The sequence below is a fragment of the Syngnathoides biaculeatus genome, chromosome 15 (assembly GCF_019802595.1).
Source record: "Syngnathoides biaculeatus isolate LvHL_M chromosome 15, ASM1980259v1, whole genome shotgun sequence".
NCBI lineage: Eukaryota > Metazoa > Chordata > Actinopteri > Syngnathiformes > Syngnathidae > Syngnathoides > Syngnathoides biaculeatus.
This window is the reverse complement of record NC_084654.1, coordinates 21,768,404-21,784,169: the sequence shown is the minus strand read 5'-3', so window position 1 is coordinate 21,784,169 and position 15,766 is coordinate 21,768,404. Positions and strand designations below refer to the sequence as shown.

Genomic DNA, 15,766 nt, shown 5'->3' with positions numbered 1-15,766 from the left:
ATGTAGAGTGCTTAAAAAAAATACTGAAACAAATTTTTTTCACGTACAAATAAAATAGTGAAAAAAGTATTCAATCAAATTTAACCTGTTGGTGATAACAAAACACTGTTATACTATTTATTATATTATTTTATAACTTGTGGTTTTATAAATTTGAATTAATTTAAAAATCATTAAAATACACAGCCTGAGGAAATTTAGAGGGATTACAAATTACCTCAGCAGTGGTAATGGATTACATACCCATAAAGTAAACAAAGGAATGTACCGGAGTTGCGCCTCAACTTGTTCTGCTTGTGTAACACTTTAAATGCACGGCGCCACTAAAGTGATTTTATTTTTAGTCAATAAAAATAAAACATTACTTTTTCATTCAAATTGTCTTTACACGTGTGTGACAAAACTACAGTAAATATAAAATACTAAGTTAAAATGAAGTTTTTACACTTATCTGATGGATTTTTTTTAGTAAGTGGCAAGATTGTAATATAAGTGTCAAATATTTTCTGTAAAAACTACATTTTAAAAATGAATATAACGTACTTTTAGATAATAACAAATTTGTTTCGCTACCTAAATTTTATTGTAATTTTTTTTCATTAACGTAGTTGTTCATTTTCAATTGAAATGCATATTTTAGACTTTTTTGCGACTTCTAAGATTGTTTTAAACATTCTATGAAAAAACAACGTTTTATGTAAATACCCATATTTGAAGGAAATAATCCAACTTGTAATATAATAAAATAATTTTCCAGTTACATTTAAATATGAAGTGTTAAGAGCATCCAGATGGGGGATGTTTCACTAACAGGGTCTCTATTAATTTTTTGCTTCAGAAAATAAAATATTGATACGCCCTTATGTCTTGCTATGACGTCAGAGGCAGAATTGCAAACCACATTTGCTGCATAGAGTGTGGATGTGGCCAAAGAAATGTAGACTTGGGATAAGTGGTCATCGGGCCGAATCCTCGCACCTCCAAAATGACAAATTTTTTTTAAGGAAAAATTAAAAACTCTCCATCTTGCTCGACTATCTTAACCTCTAGGGGGCAGCAGTCGCGCGCAACCCTTCATTTTACGCCATCGGCGTAAGCGAGCAAGAGCAAGTGGCATAATCGTCTCCAAATGAGTTCACCTTCACGTAATTAAGTTCGCCTCCTCTTGAAAAAACAATCTCCTCAACGACAACCATGAACGGTTCGCTCGTTTCCAACACGGTGGACATTAAACTCAAGCGCGGGCCCGCAGGTAAAGCTAATTTCATGGCCCGCGGTCGGTGCTAAGTTACGTGGCTAGCGGTGAAGCTATCGAGCTAACCAGCGAAAAGGCGAGAAAACTCGGAGCTGGTGGGGTTGTTAAAACATTCGAGCTGACAAATTAAGTCAAACCTACAGATTTTTGTGGATCACGAACGCGTTTGTATGCTTTTTGACGCTTTATAATACGTGTTTGGTCGGTCGCCTGAAAGTGAAACTGAGTGAGTGAGTGATTGTGTGTGTGTGTGTGTGTGTGTGGGGGGGGGGGGGGTAAACAGTAAATGTTATTTTCTGAATGACAAAAAAGAAGCCCCGTGGAAGGCAATCACAAACGCATTCATGCTGCACAGTGTGGAAAACACGATGTGCATTTTTACATCACAAAAGCAGTGATCGTTTTATATATTGGAAACATTTGACCCGAGGTATGTGCTTCTAAATATTTTGCACTGGTCGCCTTGGATCACCTGGACAACTCTAGCGTAGGGATAGTTTATCGCCGTTTTGACATATTAGCATCGTTTTGACCTGTTGGATGATGAGATCAACTGTGTAAACTGGAACAAATGATTTGTCTATTTAAATCTTCTTTTTAATTTTATTACATATTTTGCTGACCCTGGAAACGTCCTGCACTTTTTTTTTTATCTATCTTGAAATTTTGAAATAATGTATTTACCATGGGGGAGAAAAAACACTTTAGGGAGCTATTTTTTCAAGTTTTGATTTAACTTTTATAAGACATGCTGATCTTCGGAGAGCCGTGCACTTTGTAAGAATTTTTAAAACAAACGTCTGGGATTTTTAAAAATTAGCATGTTGCACATCCGAAAAGCTCTTTAATAAACATGCTTTAAGGCTTTTAATCAAAATTAAGTGTTGATAATTATTCAGAATTTTGATGGTATGAGTTTCCCTTTTGCTGCAAATGAATATCAGCTCCAAATATTGCTTATCGGCGCCCTTGACTCCTAATAATTGTATTGAAACTGGAAAATACATAATTATCTAAAAAAGAAAGAATGGCGTTAAAAGTGAATTTAAATTGGATTTGTGTGGGATGCGGGTGAAGCTATTTGATTTTAGGGCCGTGTCACATCGCGACGTTCCCGTCTGTCGTTCCTTTCTCTCCTTCCCCGCTCCCGTCAAGGCCTCGGCTTCAACATCGTGGGCGGCGTGGACCAACAGTACGTCGTCAACGACTGCGGCATCTACGTGTCCAAAATCAAGGAGGACGGCGCGGCGGCGCTTGACGGGCGGCTTCAGGAGGGCGACCGCATCCTGGCGGTAAGAAGAAATAAAGAAAAAAAAAACCCACAAATGAACGCACCCGTTGGAGAAAACAAACGTACCCTTTCCTGTACAGTAAACAGCCGCTACACTTTATCACTTTATCTTTTCATATCTCTCTCTCTCTTTCTCTCTTTCTCTCTCTATTTGTATATATTATATATATATATTTTTTTTTTTTGCACTTTTTTTTTAAACAATATGCAATGGTGCCTTGAAATACAAGTTTAATTTGTTCCATAATCACACTCGTAACTCAAATCACTCAGCAGAAATCTATCCATCCATCCGTTTTCTTTGCCGCTTATCCTCACGAGAGTCGCGGGGAGTACTGGAGCCTAACCCAGCGTTCAACGGGCACCTTGAACTGGTTGCCAGCCAATCGCAGGGCAGATGGAGAAAAACAGCCGCACTCACAATCGCACCTAGGGGCAATTTTTAGAGTGTCCAATTAATGTTGCATATTTTTGGGATGTGGGAGGAGACCGGAGTGCCCGGAGAAAACCCACGTAGGCACGGGGAGAACATGCAAACTCCACACAGGTGGGGGCCGGGATCGAACCCGGGTCCTCAGAACTGTGAGGCCAGCGCTTTATCATCAGCTGAAATCATCTGTCCTGATTAAAATGAATGGAAATGTTGCATCCCCAAAACATCATTTTTGGGGGGGGGGGGAAATTATCACTCTGTAGTACTGTACTTCATAAAGTCATATAGTAATTACATAATTAAATAGAATTGAACTTTTTGCATTGGCATGGTGGATCAACTGGTAAAGCGCTGGCCTCACAGTTCTGAGGACCCGGGTTCGATCCCGGCCCCCACCTGTGTGGAGTTTGCATGTTCTCCCCGTGCCTACGTGGGTTTTCTCCGGGCACTCCGGTTTCCTCCCACATCCCCAAAAACATGCGACATTAATTGGACCCTCTAAATTGCCCCAAGGTGGGATTGTGAGTCCGGCTGTTTGTCTCTATGTGCCCTGCGATTGGCTGGCAACCCTTGTGAGGATAAGCAGCAAAGAAAAAAGATGGCTGAATGGATACAATTTTTGTCATACAGTGCATCGGTTGAATCCACATTGTGCCGCTCACACTTTGGCCACCTGGGGGCAGAATACGACAGACAGCTGTGGTGTGCATGGATGTCTTATATTGTATGTCTATATGTGCTGCTGCACTGTTTGTCTTCAAATAGTTTATACTTGAAATGCTTTTCCCGTTTCGTGTCAGCTATAGTTTTTGTTTGAAAGACAAATTGTAATTCTTAGTTTTAGTTTGACAGTAAACCAACGGAGAGAGCCATTAAACATCTTGAAGCCTCGTTTAGTGGAGAATTGTTCAAAATCTACTAAACGGAGCTGAGTTGCGTTCACTGCCGCCAAACAGCGCTCGTATCGCAACTTGGTGCTCGCGCGTCAATTCCAAAATGCATATTTACACTAATAATAATCTCCAAACAAGGGTTAAGTGTATTTATCTGTTCTTTTTTTATTATTATTATTCATAATTTTTGTTGTTTTGTTGAGCCTGTTGCTCTTTTTTTTTTTTTTTTTTTCCCCCCCCGTTATGTAGATCAATGGCGTCAAGCTGGAGGACCAGACGCACAAAGCCGCTGTGGATTTGTTCCGGACGGCGGGGGAAGACGTGGAGTTGCTCGTTCTGAAAAAGGTACATTTAAAAAAAGAAGCACTCATGTTGTTTATTGATGATTAATGTAAAACTATACATATCAGATCTGACCACGATCTGTTGTTTCAATTTGGTCCATTTTGTTTCAAGCATATATTCACCCCCCCACCGCCACTCTTCCTCCTTTTCGCAGTCACCCCATCACACAAACGGACCCGCCGAGTCCCAGGCCGAGCAAGCGCCCCCGGTGCCCTACCTGGGGCTCCTCGCTGCGCTCACGGCGGCCGCCGCCATCTTCGCGTTCATCTACATGCGTAACACCGGACGACCGTTTTAGCAAAGGCCGTTATTTTTTTTTTTTCTTTTTTTTTTTTTTTTTTTTCCTTTTTTAATTTCAAACTTGTTTCTCGAGGCCAAAGAAGGGACGAAAACGATACAGGATTCAGTGCTCTTCCCAGAGGAAACCGTCATCGCACAGCTTTTTTTTTTTTGGGGGGGGGGGGGGTTGTAACTTGACAACATGGCCGCCCCGCAAGTGGGGGAGAAAAGCGAGAAGAGCTGCCCTCAAGCTCTGCGGTCGCTTTTGTTGCGTTTCGACATATTCCAACCCGGACGTGGCAGTGCCTTGTCGTGACGCATTTGCTTCTTTATTGCGCTTTATCACGGTCCAATATAGACATTTTTGGTCGCGATTGCACACAATTAACACTATTTTGACTTAGGCAGTCATAAGACAATCAATAGTGAAGAATCGATTCATCACATCTTGAGACGATGGAGGCTAATATGGGGTGTACTGCTTCCCGTGACCAGCGGGGGCGCCATTGGGCCACTTTGAACTTAGAAATTCATACAGAGGTTAAAATTTGTAAAGTCAAACGAGGGTAAAACTATACATTTTCCTTTTTGACAGATAAAATAAGTTATGAAATGCCCACACCTAAGTTGCTGGATTATTGATTAGATTGATCCCCCGCAATTAAATGATGATGATTTTTAATTTCCGGAAGATTTCAAAAGATGGCAGCAAAAGCACTTCTATTCTCCTAGACGAGGCTGACTAAATGAACCTCCTTCACTCACTTCAACATAGTTCCCTGGACAGCAGTTGGCACCGAAGCAAAATGTTTGAGCGGCGTGCGCACTCAAGACAGCAAAAAAAAGTTTTTCAGCACATAAATATATATATTTCATAAATGCCCTGGAGGAGGTGGGGGGTACTGTAATCGAGTCTCGATGCACCGGAGACTCAAAATCAGGTGCAATGCATGGCTGCGACCTGCGGGGGTGCTGTCGAGTCACTCAGCTTGTTTGCGCATTAAAGAACAATTTTCTCATATTACAAAATTATTACATTTAATCAAACGTAACGAGCAATTATGCTCCTTAATCTCTAGAAAAAATTTTTTTTTTACAATTAATATAGCAAATAAACATTCTCACCCATAGTAAAAAGTAAAGCGCTGTTTCTCAGGCAATAAAGCAGTTTTTAAAAAGATGTATCGTCAAATACTGAATTATGGGATGAATTTTTATTTTTTTTTTGGTCGTTACTAGTCTTACTCGTACATATAACACGAACAGTACGTAGTAATAAATCCGGCCTCGTCTTTTAAAGTCACCAAGTGAGCGTACGGTGAATTTCAAGTATTATTTTGAAACGCCGCCATATTTTGTGTTTTGGCGTGTCCGCTGCCAAACGCGTTGCACATATTACATTCCCCCGTTAATCGTGGAGGAGGCGTTGAATAGTTCCTTGAAATCAAAGAGGGAGTTTTAGGGGACTTCAAAAGTTTAATTTTTTTTTTTTTGCACTAGCCTCAATCATGAAGCGTCTGCGTGTCAAAGAGTTTTTATTTGTTTGTCGTCTTGTAAATAAATACATTTCATGTCACTCTGCTGCTGATTGTGAATAATGTGCTCTGTGTGCCAGAAGATGAAATGAGAAAAATTAAAAAATGGTTTACGTCAGAGCAACTGCTGAATTCGTCTGGAGTTCTTTGTTTGTACGCACCCTTTTCAAATATTTGCCATCATGCATATTTATAGTGCTAAGTAAAATTAAACATAAGGATTCCCTTCTCTACTGGGAGAGGCGCAGGCAAACGTATCCAAAACTTATTGGCTCTTCAAATTTTCAATCGTTGCTACAATTCGCTGTCTAAAATTCACCGTCCGTGCCACCAGGCAGGGTTCCTCCGGGTCAGAACTGAACAGCCAGCCAATCGCAGTTACGCTTTCTTAGTCAGGTGACGTCACATACTGAGAAAGCGGAACTGCGATTGGCTGGCTGTAGATTTTACACGGCAAATTGTAGCCGGTTGAATATCAGACTGACTTTGGTGCGGGCAGCGTGGGATCGATTCCCGCTCGGTGATGATGTTCATATCTGCCCTGTGACTGACTGGCAAGCAGCTCAGGGTGTACTCTGCCTTTTGCTCAAAGCTAGCTGGGATAGGCTCCAGGTTTCCCGCAATCCTTGTGAGGATAAGCGGCTTGGATCATGCATTACATGACCCTGAACTCTGTCAGTTGTGGCGCTATCCCCCTGCCTGTAACACTCTCTGAAGTGCAGTCTCTCAAATTGGTGTTGAAAATGTATGTAATTTATAAACAATTGGTCACTACTTCGTGGACTTCAGTTACTGCAAGGGTTTTCTGGACAATGACACCCGCCACCCCCCCTCCACATTCCCACAATAAATGAGTGCGCTTTATGGTTATTTACACCGATCGTATGAAGAGTGTGTAATTGGCATATAAATGAACCTGAACTAGAGTCACTGATGGTGTAGCGGTACACACGCTTGGCTTTGGTGCGGGGAGCGTGGGATCAATTCCCGCAGAGCGATGGTGTCGATATCTGTCCTGTAACTGACTGGCAAGCAGTTCAGGGTGTAGTCCGCCTTTCGCCCGAAGCTAGCTGTGATGAGCACCAGCTTTCCCGCAACCCTCGTGGGGATAAGCGGCTTGGATCATGACATGACATGAACCTGAGCTCTGTCAGTCGTGGCGTTATCACCTTGCGTGTAACGCTCTGAAGTGCATTGTCTCAAATTGGTGTCGAAAATGTATGTAATTTATAAAGAATTGGTCACTACTTCATGGATTTCACTTACTGTGAGGGTTTTATGGACAATAACTTCCCCATTTCCGCAAGAAATGAGTGTTTGGTTATATTTGTGTTTTGAAGTTTGCACCTGCAAAACTGTTCAACCACGGGGTTAGAAGCCTTGCTTACTGGCGGTCCTGAGCGATATGCAGGACGTTGACGCCACTGCGTCCGCGCGGCACGATGACATCATCGGTCAGTCAGTAGAAGAAGGAGGAGGAGGGGGCAGAGTCAAGCTGACACCCCCGCAGAGCGGACGAACGTCGTCGGCCCAAAGTCTTCATCGTCATGTCCCAGCGGCGGAGCCTCAACCGCCCACGCGGAGGACGCTGGTCGCCGGAAAGTCATCCGGAGAGCGCCGCCGCCGGCCGGAGATGCTCCTGGTAGAGGCCGCGAGCATCCACCGCCGACCCGTCATCCCCATCGTCATCAAAATGGACGCCCACGATAACATGACGAGGACGCTCAGGCTTTCATTATGAGCGCTTTGGAGGCTTTTATTGCACTCGGTTCCGAGCTCGTGCGCCGTTCGGCCCTCGCGCAGTGACATTCTGACTGAGCGCGTGCGTGGATGCGGCCTGGCCCAGCGCGCGCGCGTGTCTGTGGAGGAGGGCGTGGGCGCGCAGCCGAGATCCACCACGCGCACAGCTTGGAGCCATGGCCAGTGAACCCGTCATCCTCAACGTGTACGACATGGTGAGAGCCGCTTTCGCTTCCGCCTTCTTTTCAACTTGTTATCCGTCGAACAATTGGGTCGTCTTGACACCTGCTGCCCAGCCCCGCCGGGCACTTCCGCCACTTCCGCTCGGTTCGCATCAGGAGACAACGGCGGCTCTGTATCAAATAGAAATTATGCAAAATGTCGTATGTGTGCAGCGCCCTGGACCAGAATGGTTCCCGTTTCTTTGTGTTGTCGTTTTCGGCCGCTCTAAAATGTTGCCTTTTGTTACCCAAATAAATGGAAGATCAATTTGAACCCGAGCTTTAACTGATGTTGAGATGCCGCTTCAGTGTTTCTTATCTATTCTTATCTATTTTGTGAAGCGCACCAGTCCCTCCTGTGCAAAAACAACCCCACAAAATCATGCCACCCCCGCTCCCGTATTTCAGCCAGGCACACTTGCCCCGATTTACGATATTTTCTAAACAGTTTTATCAGACTTTATCAGTCTTCTCCGTGTGCATTTGAAACCTGCCTTCTGGTCCGCGTAGTGCTACTTTTTTTGTGGATAACGATACACCCTGACTGGATCGTCACGACGTCTAATTTGCTTTTGTTCTATGGTTGTTACGCACATTTCAGACCAAAGCAGGTTTATTTTGGGGACACGGGACCCAAGTGCTTCCTGACCAGTGTGATGATGGTTAGATATTCCCACGTTGTTTATACTTGCATATAATGACTTGAACAGATGAACGTGGAACTTTCAGGGAGTTGGAAATTGCACCCAAGGATGAACTACACGTGTAATATTCCACGATTCTGTTCTTCACATCTTGTTTTTTTTTTTTTTACTTTGCCATCATGGAAGCGATGATGTTTAAGTGTACCTAGTTCAACTATATCCATATGTGTGTCTTTTATTAACTCGGAAGTTGTCAAAAAAAAAAAAAAACACCAGAAGCAACAAAATAAATTACATCTTCATCAGGGTTTTCCCAAATTCTTTAAAAGTAATACTATTGTATGTAAGCTTCATTCTTTGACAAAATTAATGGAAAAATGCGCAAAAAAAATCCTCAAATTTTTTTGCCATTTTTTTCAAATGTTGTGTTAACGTTTGATTTCAACTCTAATTATTGTTTTGATGTTGTAGTTACTGTCGAATTTCACCTAAAATAATTATATATTTGTAGCTTTTTTTCTATCTAATTTGGTAATATAGCTATATCACAAATGTAAATTTATTTACATTTTCTGAGAAAGTGTAATTTTACGAGAGTCATGTAATTTTTTTGAGAATAGTCTTAATTTTTAAAGGGAAAAATAGGCGTAATCCAGCAATAATATATCTTTTATGATGTGAAAAAATACACATATATTCAAATATATAATACAAACACCTGTATGACAAAATATTTTTATAACAAAGCAAATTTATTTGTCCAGCGCACTTCATACATGAGGTCACACAATGTGCTTTACATGATTAAAGGCATATGAAAACAAAGAGATGAAACATTTAAAACGGGATAAAAAAAAACAATAAAAATGACGAACAATATATGTAAAAAAAAAAAAGACAGTTAAACCCGCATACAGTGCAAGTAATATGATCAAAAAATTGATATATTCTACAAAGCATGAGAAAAAAGATGAGTTTTCAATCTGGATTTAAAAACATTCACATTTGGGGCTGACCTCATATAACAATAATGTACGTTTGTCAAAATGTAAAATGTGTTCATAGACAATAGAAAATAAAATGTGGATTTAGGTTTTGCATAATTAAAAAAAACAACGCGTGTGTGAGGTGGAGGTATTATTTTTGTCGTAATTATTTGAGTTGTTACTTACTGTTAAAGTTTTGTGAACATATTTTTTTTTTTTTTAAATGTGAGGAAAAGGTGCTGAGAATACTTTTTGTACGCAGTATAGTTTTGGACTGAAGTGGACACTGTACGTACACTGCAGTACTTAAAAGACGAGCCGGAACGTCCTGAGAGGGGAGGTTTGTTTTTCACGATGAAATCAATGCATGACGTGAGGCTGCAGGCAACACGAGCTCATAAAAAAACAAGATGGGGGGAGGGGGGGCAAGCACTTGGGAGGAACGTTGCCCTCCCGCTAATAGGACAAAGGTGACGGCGGATACTTGAGGACGAAAGACTGCGTTGCATCACGTCTTGTATTATTGATAGGAGACGGTGGGCGGGTGCTACCCTCACAGGCCAAGATTGATTTCTCGGTGTTTGCTGGAAACCTGCGGCAAAATAAAGCAAAAACTCGCTGGTCCCAAATATTTTGTTTTGTACCATCAGTGCCACCATACCATCTCATTCACCCAGTGACAAGAGTTCGGCATCATTGGAGCTTTAGTTTGACAATTAAGATGTTTCTTTTTTTTTATTAAAAAAAAAAAAAAAAACAGAAAAAAAGGTGTAATCCTGTAAAAATATAGTCATATTTTCAAGAATAAAATCTTTTTACAAGCAAATTAATTTGTCACAATATTCCTCAAATATTGCCTAACCTTTATATTCTTTTTTTTTTTAATATATCCCTGCAGTATTGGATAAATGAGTACACTTCCAATTTGGGGATTGGAGTCTTCCACTCAGGCATCGAGATTTACGGCCGAGGTGAGACACGACGTTCAATTACTCGACATTTCATTCAGTCACGGGACATGATGGGCGGCATTGAAACACGTGACATACGAAAACACAGGACAGGACATGAAGTCACAGGATGGCACAGGACAGGACTGCATGGAAGGACAGGACGCAACTTCCCCCCAAAAAATCGTAATGTGCTTTAATAAGAGAAATAGCACTCTATAATATTGTCCTTTATAAAAACATACAACAATGGCACAATTAAAAAAATAATGTAAAAGTATTGAACCATTTTTGCCACATTTTTTGCTTCACTTTAACGGACAATGTACTGCTCCTTCTGCTGTGCATGTCCTGCCCACCAGGGGGTAGTATACTCCAGACAGAGACACATTAGTAACTGCCTAAGCTGCAGTAAAATTTGTAATTTTTCACAAAGGATTAAAAAAAATACCACTGTTTGTATATATATATATATATATATATGTGTGTGTGTCAAAGAGTTATAATACCACGACAACAATGTTATTATTCGTGAGCCCGTCTATAGTGTTTTGCATTGCTTTGTAGCATTAAGTTAAACCGACTTTATTCAGCAAAAGTTAGTTTTAAACAAATGAAATTCACTTTGTTTTATGTTTACATGGACAGTAAATTTCAGCTGGGAGTGGCGTTCAAAGTCACTTTTTTGATGACTTGTTCACTATTTACCAAATTCTTACTTACCATCAAATGAGTTGTCGAATTCATTCCCTCGCACTAAAAATAACTACAACTAATTATAACTAAAAATCGACCAAAGCACAGCTCGTATCTTCAAAAGCTCGTCTCTATTACAGACAAAACATGACGTGACTAGATATTAAATCACGTGACAGGAGAGGAAATCTCCGTCCAATGTAACTCGTTCCAGGCACGATTTGGCCGCTGCCGCGTTACCTTCTAAACTTGGAACGTGGAATTGTGTTCATTATAACATGACCCAATTTCTCCAGGCTGATTTACCGGTGACTCATACTTTATTTTTTGTGTGTTTGTGTGCGCGCGTGCGTGTATCACTGAGAATTTGATTATGCGCAACCGTTGCACCGAAACATCCAACCACAATTAAATCAAATCCATGCACAAAAGATGGAGTGGCGAGATTGAGTTCACCTTTTTTAAAAACATCGCACTGACACTAACGCTAACCCCGCGCTAATGCTAGCGCCCTGCTAACAGGGACGGTTTAAAAAAAAAACAAAACATACCAGTAAAAATCACTGAGTCACGGCAGTAACACGTTAGCGCAGCGCTAACAGGGCCGGACCGGTAAAAGTCACTTCCTCGGCACATATATTCCACCGGTCTCACTCCTACCTTTTCCGCTCGAGTGCCCCCTTGCGGCCGTTAGAAAAAAATGCACAAATTAGCCGCATCGCTGCATAAACCGCAGGGTTGAAAGTGTGTTTAAAAAAAAAAAAAAAAAAACAACGTTGCAGTTTATTGGATGGAAATTACGGTAATTACCCTACCTAATTTCGAATTAATAATTAACTGGCAAGTACCACGTATTGTTAACTTTTTATGTGGTTTGGTAAATGAAATTAAATTAAGTCCCAGAACAGGACATTAACTCACATGGGAGGACAGGACATGATTTGACATGAAATCATATGACAGGAAAAGACAGGACATGACTTTAAATCACACGACTTGACATTAAATCCCTGGACAGGACAGGACATGACATGAATTGAAATCCCAGTACAGGACAAGGTCTGACAGGACATAAAATCCCTAGACAGGACAGGACATGAATTGAAATCCTAGTACAGGACAAGATCTGACAGGACAAAATCCCAGGACAGGACTGCTACATGAACGGACATGACACTGTCATTAATTGCTTGGTAATTTGTAATTTATTTGAACCTTTTGTGCGCTTTTTATGGACTAGAATTTGCCTACGGAGGCCACCCGTACCCTTTCAGCGGCATCTTCGAAATCAACCCGGGCAACGCCGCCGAGCTGGGGGAGACCTTCAAATTCAAGTGAGGCTTTCGGCGATTCGCCGCATCGCTTTGGCGACGGATCCGTGACCGATTCCGCCGTGCTTCTCGACAGGGAGGCCATCGTGTTGGGCACCACCGACTTCGCAGAGGAAGACATGGACAAGATCATGGAGGAGCTGGGCAAGGAGTTCAAAGGCAACGCCTACCACCTCATGCACAAGAACTGCAACCACTTCTCCTCCTCGCTCTCCGAGGTGACACCAATAATCCCAAATACATATTTCACGAGTTTCTGAAAAATGTCATACTCACATTAATACATTTCACCATACACATTCTATCACTATTATTTTAGCTTAGCATACTGCTAACTGACTGCCAATGCATCTCGGATGTTAGGAAGAACACTGATTTATGTTTTCAGATTTTGCTTTTTTTTTTTTTTCCCAGCTGCTGTGCGGCCGCGAAATCCCGCGCTGGGTCAACCGTCTGGCGTACTTCAGCTCGTGCATCCCCTTCCTGCAGAGCTGCCTGCCGAAAGAGTGGCTGACGCCGGCCGCCCTGCAGAGCCACATCAGCCTGGGCCTCCACAAGGACGAGTGCCGCCGCCGTTCCGGCGACGACGACCGCGACCGCCCGTCGCCGCCCTCGTCGTCCGGGGCCGCCGGATCCTCCTCTTCCTCCTCCTCCTCCTCCTCCTCGCACAGCTGCCGCCACACGAGGGTCTGAGGGGCCGCGGAGGGCCGACCAAGCCTTGCCGGAGCCAGTTTTTTGGACTGCTTAAGACTCCTGAATGTGGCGCGACCGGCGTCACGCGAATGCAGCTTTTCCGTCATACGCGACACGTTCTTTGTATGGCGGTTGTTGACGACCCCCTGAAAATTGACTGCAAACCTCTGCTCCTTACCCAGAATCCTTTGGAGAAAAAAAAAAATCATCTCCTACAGCCTTAGAACCAGTAAATGTTTTACGTGACATACAGGCACGGGGGAGGCCAAATTTTGGTTTGAAGCGTCCATTATGGGTCACACGAGGCCTTTGGCGTTATTGAGAAAAATTCTGACCTCAAAGCCAGTTTCACCAGACAAGACTTGGTAGACTCACAAAAAAAGTCTCATGAAGCCTTACTTGAAAAGACAGAGGAAGTCAGCCATTTTGGTTTCAAGCTGCCATTTTGGCTCAGCAGCAGCCTCCAAAACCGGTTAACCCCTTGCAGGATGAAATTTGGACCGCGTGTCTTCTATCACGAGTACATCCACAAAAATGTCTCAAGAAAAACAGGTCTGGCATTTTGTTTGGATCTAGCTACTTCGGCCTGGTCTCTAGATTTTTTATTTTTATTCCAGCCTCCAAAGACGGGTTCCATTAATAGCGTGAAATTTGGAGTAGACGTCCATCATGAGGGGGCACGGTGGAAAAACTGGTTCGAGCGTTGGCGTCACAGTTCTGAGGGCCAGGGTTCAAATCCTGACCCAGCCTGTGTGGAGTTTGCGTGTTCTCCTTGTTCCTGTACCGGTTTTCTCCAGGCACTCCGGTTTCCTCCCACATCTCAAAAACATGCATTCATTGGAGACTCTAAATTGTCCCCCATGATTGGCTAGCAACCAGTTCAGGGTGTACCCCGCCTACGACCCGATGACAGTCCCATGACCCTTGTGGGGATAAGCGGCTCAGAAAACGGATGAATGGATGGACATTCATCATGAATGGACCCACATAAAAGTTTCAAGAACGCGTGCATGAAAAGATGAAACCAGTCCGCCATTTTGATTCAAAACGGTAATTTTGGCCATTCTGTCTCCACAAGTTATGTCCAAAACAAACAGGAAGCAAACTATTTTGTTTTGAAAGGGCCATTTTGAAATCTTTTTTAATCATCCAGGGACCCTCAAAGGATTTCTTATTAATTTTTTTCAAATGCTATCAAATTGGAAACAAATACACGAAGATGGTACTAAATTGCAAAAAAAAAAGTGGGTGGTTGGTAGCAAATTTTGATGGCTTACAATATCAACGCATATTTTTTAGTTCAAGTAATAATCGCAGTTAGCTTTGCTTCTATTTACTTTTTGACTTTAAAAGTCTGCTCCTTTATAAATGTAGTCCATCGTATGATAAAAGCGCTTGTTTTCGTTTGGCTCAACTTGCATTAGCAGTTAGCTTGGCATATACTTTACTATTTCTTTTTCAAAAGTCAGCTGCTTTATAACTAATGGTATACTACTTGTAGTTATTATCCATCCTATGAGACACATGCACTTAATTTCAGTTTGATCGCGTAGTTAGCTTAGCGCACACTTAGCTGGGCCTTTTACTGCGTGTCTTGTTATGCTAAGCTAACTGCTTGCTACTCTGCCAACGCTGTAAGACGATATTGTGGTTGTAAACATGTTTACAGGTTGCAAAGCACTTAAAGGCAAAAAAAAAAAAAGGGAAAGTTTTCATTTTGGGGTAAAGTACACGGATTTATTTTGTATCCCTCCTGCTACGATTGTGACGCGTTCGAGGACAGCTAATCTCTCTCAGGAAGGAACTCACTCGTTGTGACTGGTTTGGACATTTCACCGAGTGTATTTGTGTTGCAGCTAACAAACACTTATACCACACATACACAGGTTGTACAGTGCTTCATACAGTACAATACATTATATGACTTTCTTACAGAGTACACTAGACAGACAGGTATTTTTTTCTAGCGTCATCCGAGACCTCGTAATTCTCTTTCCTCAACCCAAGACTTGATCTATTAGTACTAGAATAAAGAGACGAGTACTAAGTGAATGTTTGTCTTGTGTTACATTTTAAAATACAAGTTATATTGTTATTTTTAATGATTTTCTTAGAGTACTGTTGGTGGTTGAGCTTGACCGAGTGATCAAATGCAGCAAAGTGAAAAACAGTAATGATAATAGTGTATTGGTATTGAGTGATAGAAGTTTTAAAAAAATGTTCCACATATCCCGGTTCAACACAGGCACTAACATCACAACTACTTAGTAGAAACCAGAATACATTTTTTTGTGCATAATCCATTATGGGAAAAGAGGGGAGGGGCGTCTGAAATGCAACAAACCAGTTTTGAGGGAAGTGGTGGGAGGACTAGTGTACTATGCACTTTTGTAGCGCGTTTAAAAAAGACATCCACTTAAAATTAAAATCTCAATTTTATGCTTTTTTAATGTTACTTTAAATGTCCTCGAATA

General features: G+C 41.9%; 2 protein-coding genes across 2 annotated transcripts; both read left to right on the top strand.

Moving 5' to 3' along the window:
- Positions 1-1,044: 1,044 nt before the first annotated feature.
- synj2bp (synaptojanin 2 binding protein) lies at positions 1,045-5,356 on the top strand. Its single transcript, XM_061844421.1, has 4 exons — positions 1,045-1,252; positions 2,411-2,547; positions 4,122-4,217; positions 4,372-5,356. Exons 1-4 carry the CDS (start codon positions 1,195-1,197, stop codon positions 4,513-4,515), a joined length of 435 nt encoding a protein of 144 aa, XP_061700405.1. The 5' UTR covers positions 1,045-1,194; the 3' UTR covers positions 4,516-5,356.
- A 2,162-nt stretch (positions 5,357-7,518) lies between these two features.
- On the top strand, positions 7,519-15,381 carry LOC133513543 (deubiquitinase DESI2). The gene is made up of 5 exons (XM_061844420.1): positions 7,519-7,986; positions 10,521-10,593; positions 12,509-12,602; positions 12,676-12,817; positions 13,014-15,381. Exons 1-5 carry the CDS (start codon positions 7,948-7,950, stop codon positions 13,290-13,292), a joined length of 627 nt encoding a protein of 208 aa, XP_061700404.1. The 5' UTR covers positions 7,519-7,947; the 3' UTR covers positions 13,293-15,381.
- The last annotated feature ends 385 nt before the right edge of the window (positions 15,382-15,766 follow it).

Bases quoted from the DNA above. Each gene is read 5' to 3' on its own strand.
- LOC133513543 (XM_061844420.1), top strand. From the start codon at position 7,948: ATGGCCAGTGAACCCGTCATCCTCAACGTGTACGACATG. The intron at 10,594-12,508 runs GTGAGACACGAC...TTTATGGACTAG, and splicing joins CATCGAGATTTACGGCCGAG to AATTTGCCTACGGAGGCCAC. The intron at 12,818-13,013 runs GTGACACCAATA...TTTTTTTCCCAG, and splicing joins TCTCCTCCTCGCTCTCCGAG to CTGCTGTGCGGCCGCGAAAT.
- synj2bp (XM_061844421.1), top strand. From the start codon at position 1,195: ATGAACGGTTCGCTCGTTTCCAACACGGTGGACATTAAACTCAAGCGC. The intron at 1,253-2,410 runs GTAAAGCTAATT...GCTCCCGTCAAG, and splicing joins ACTCAAGCGCGGGCCCGCAG to GCCTCGGCTTCAACATCGTG. The intron at 4,218-4,371 runs GTACATTTAAAA...TCCTTTTCGCAG, and splicing joins AGTTGCTCGTTCTGAAAAAG to TCACCCCATCACACAAACGG.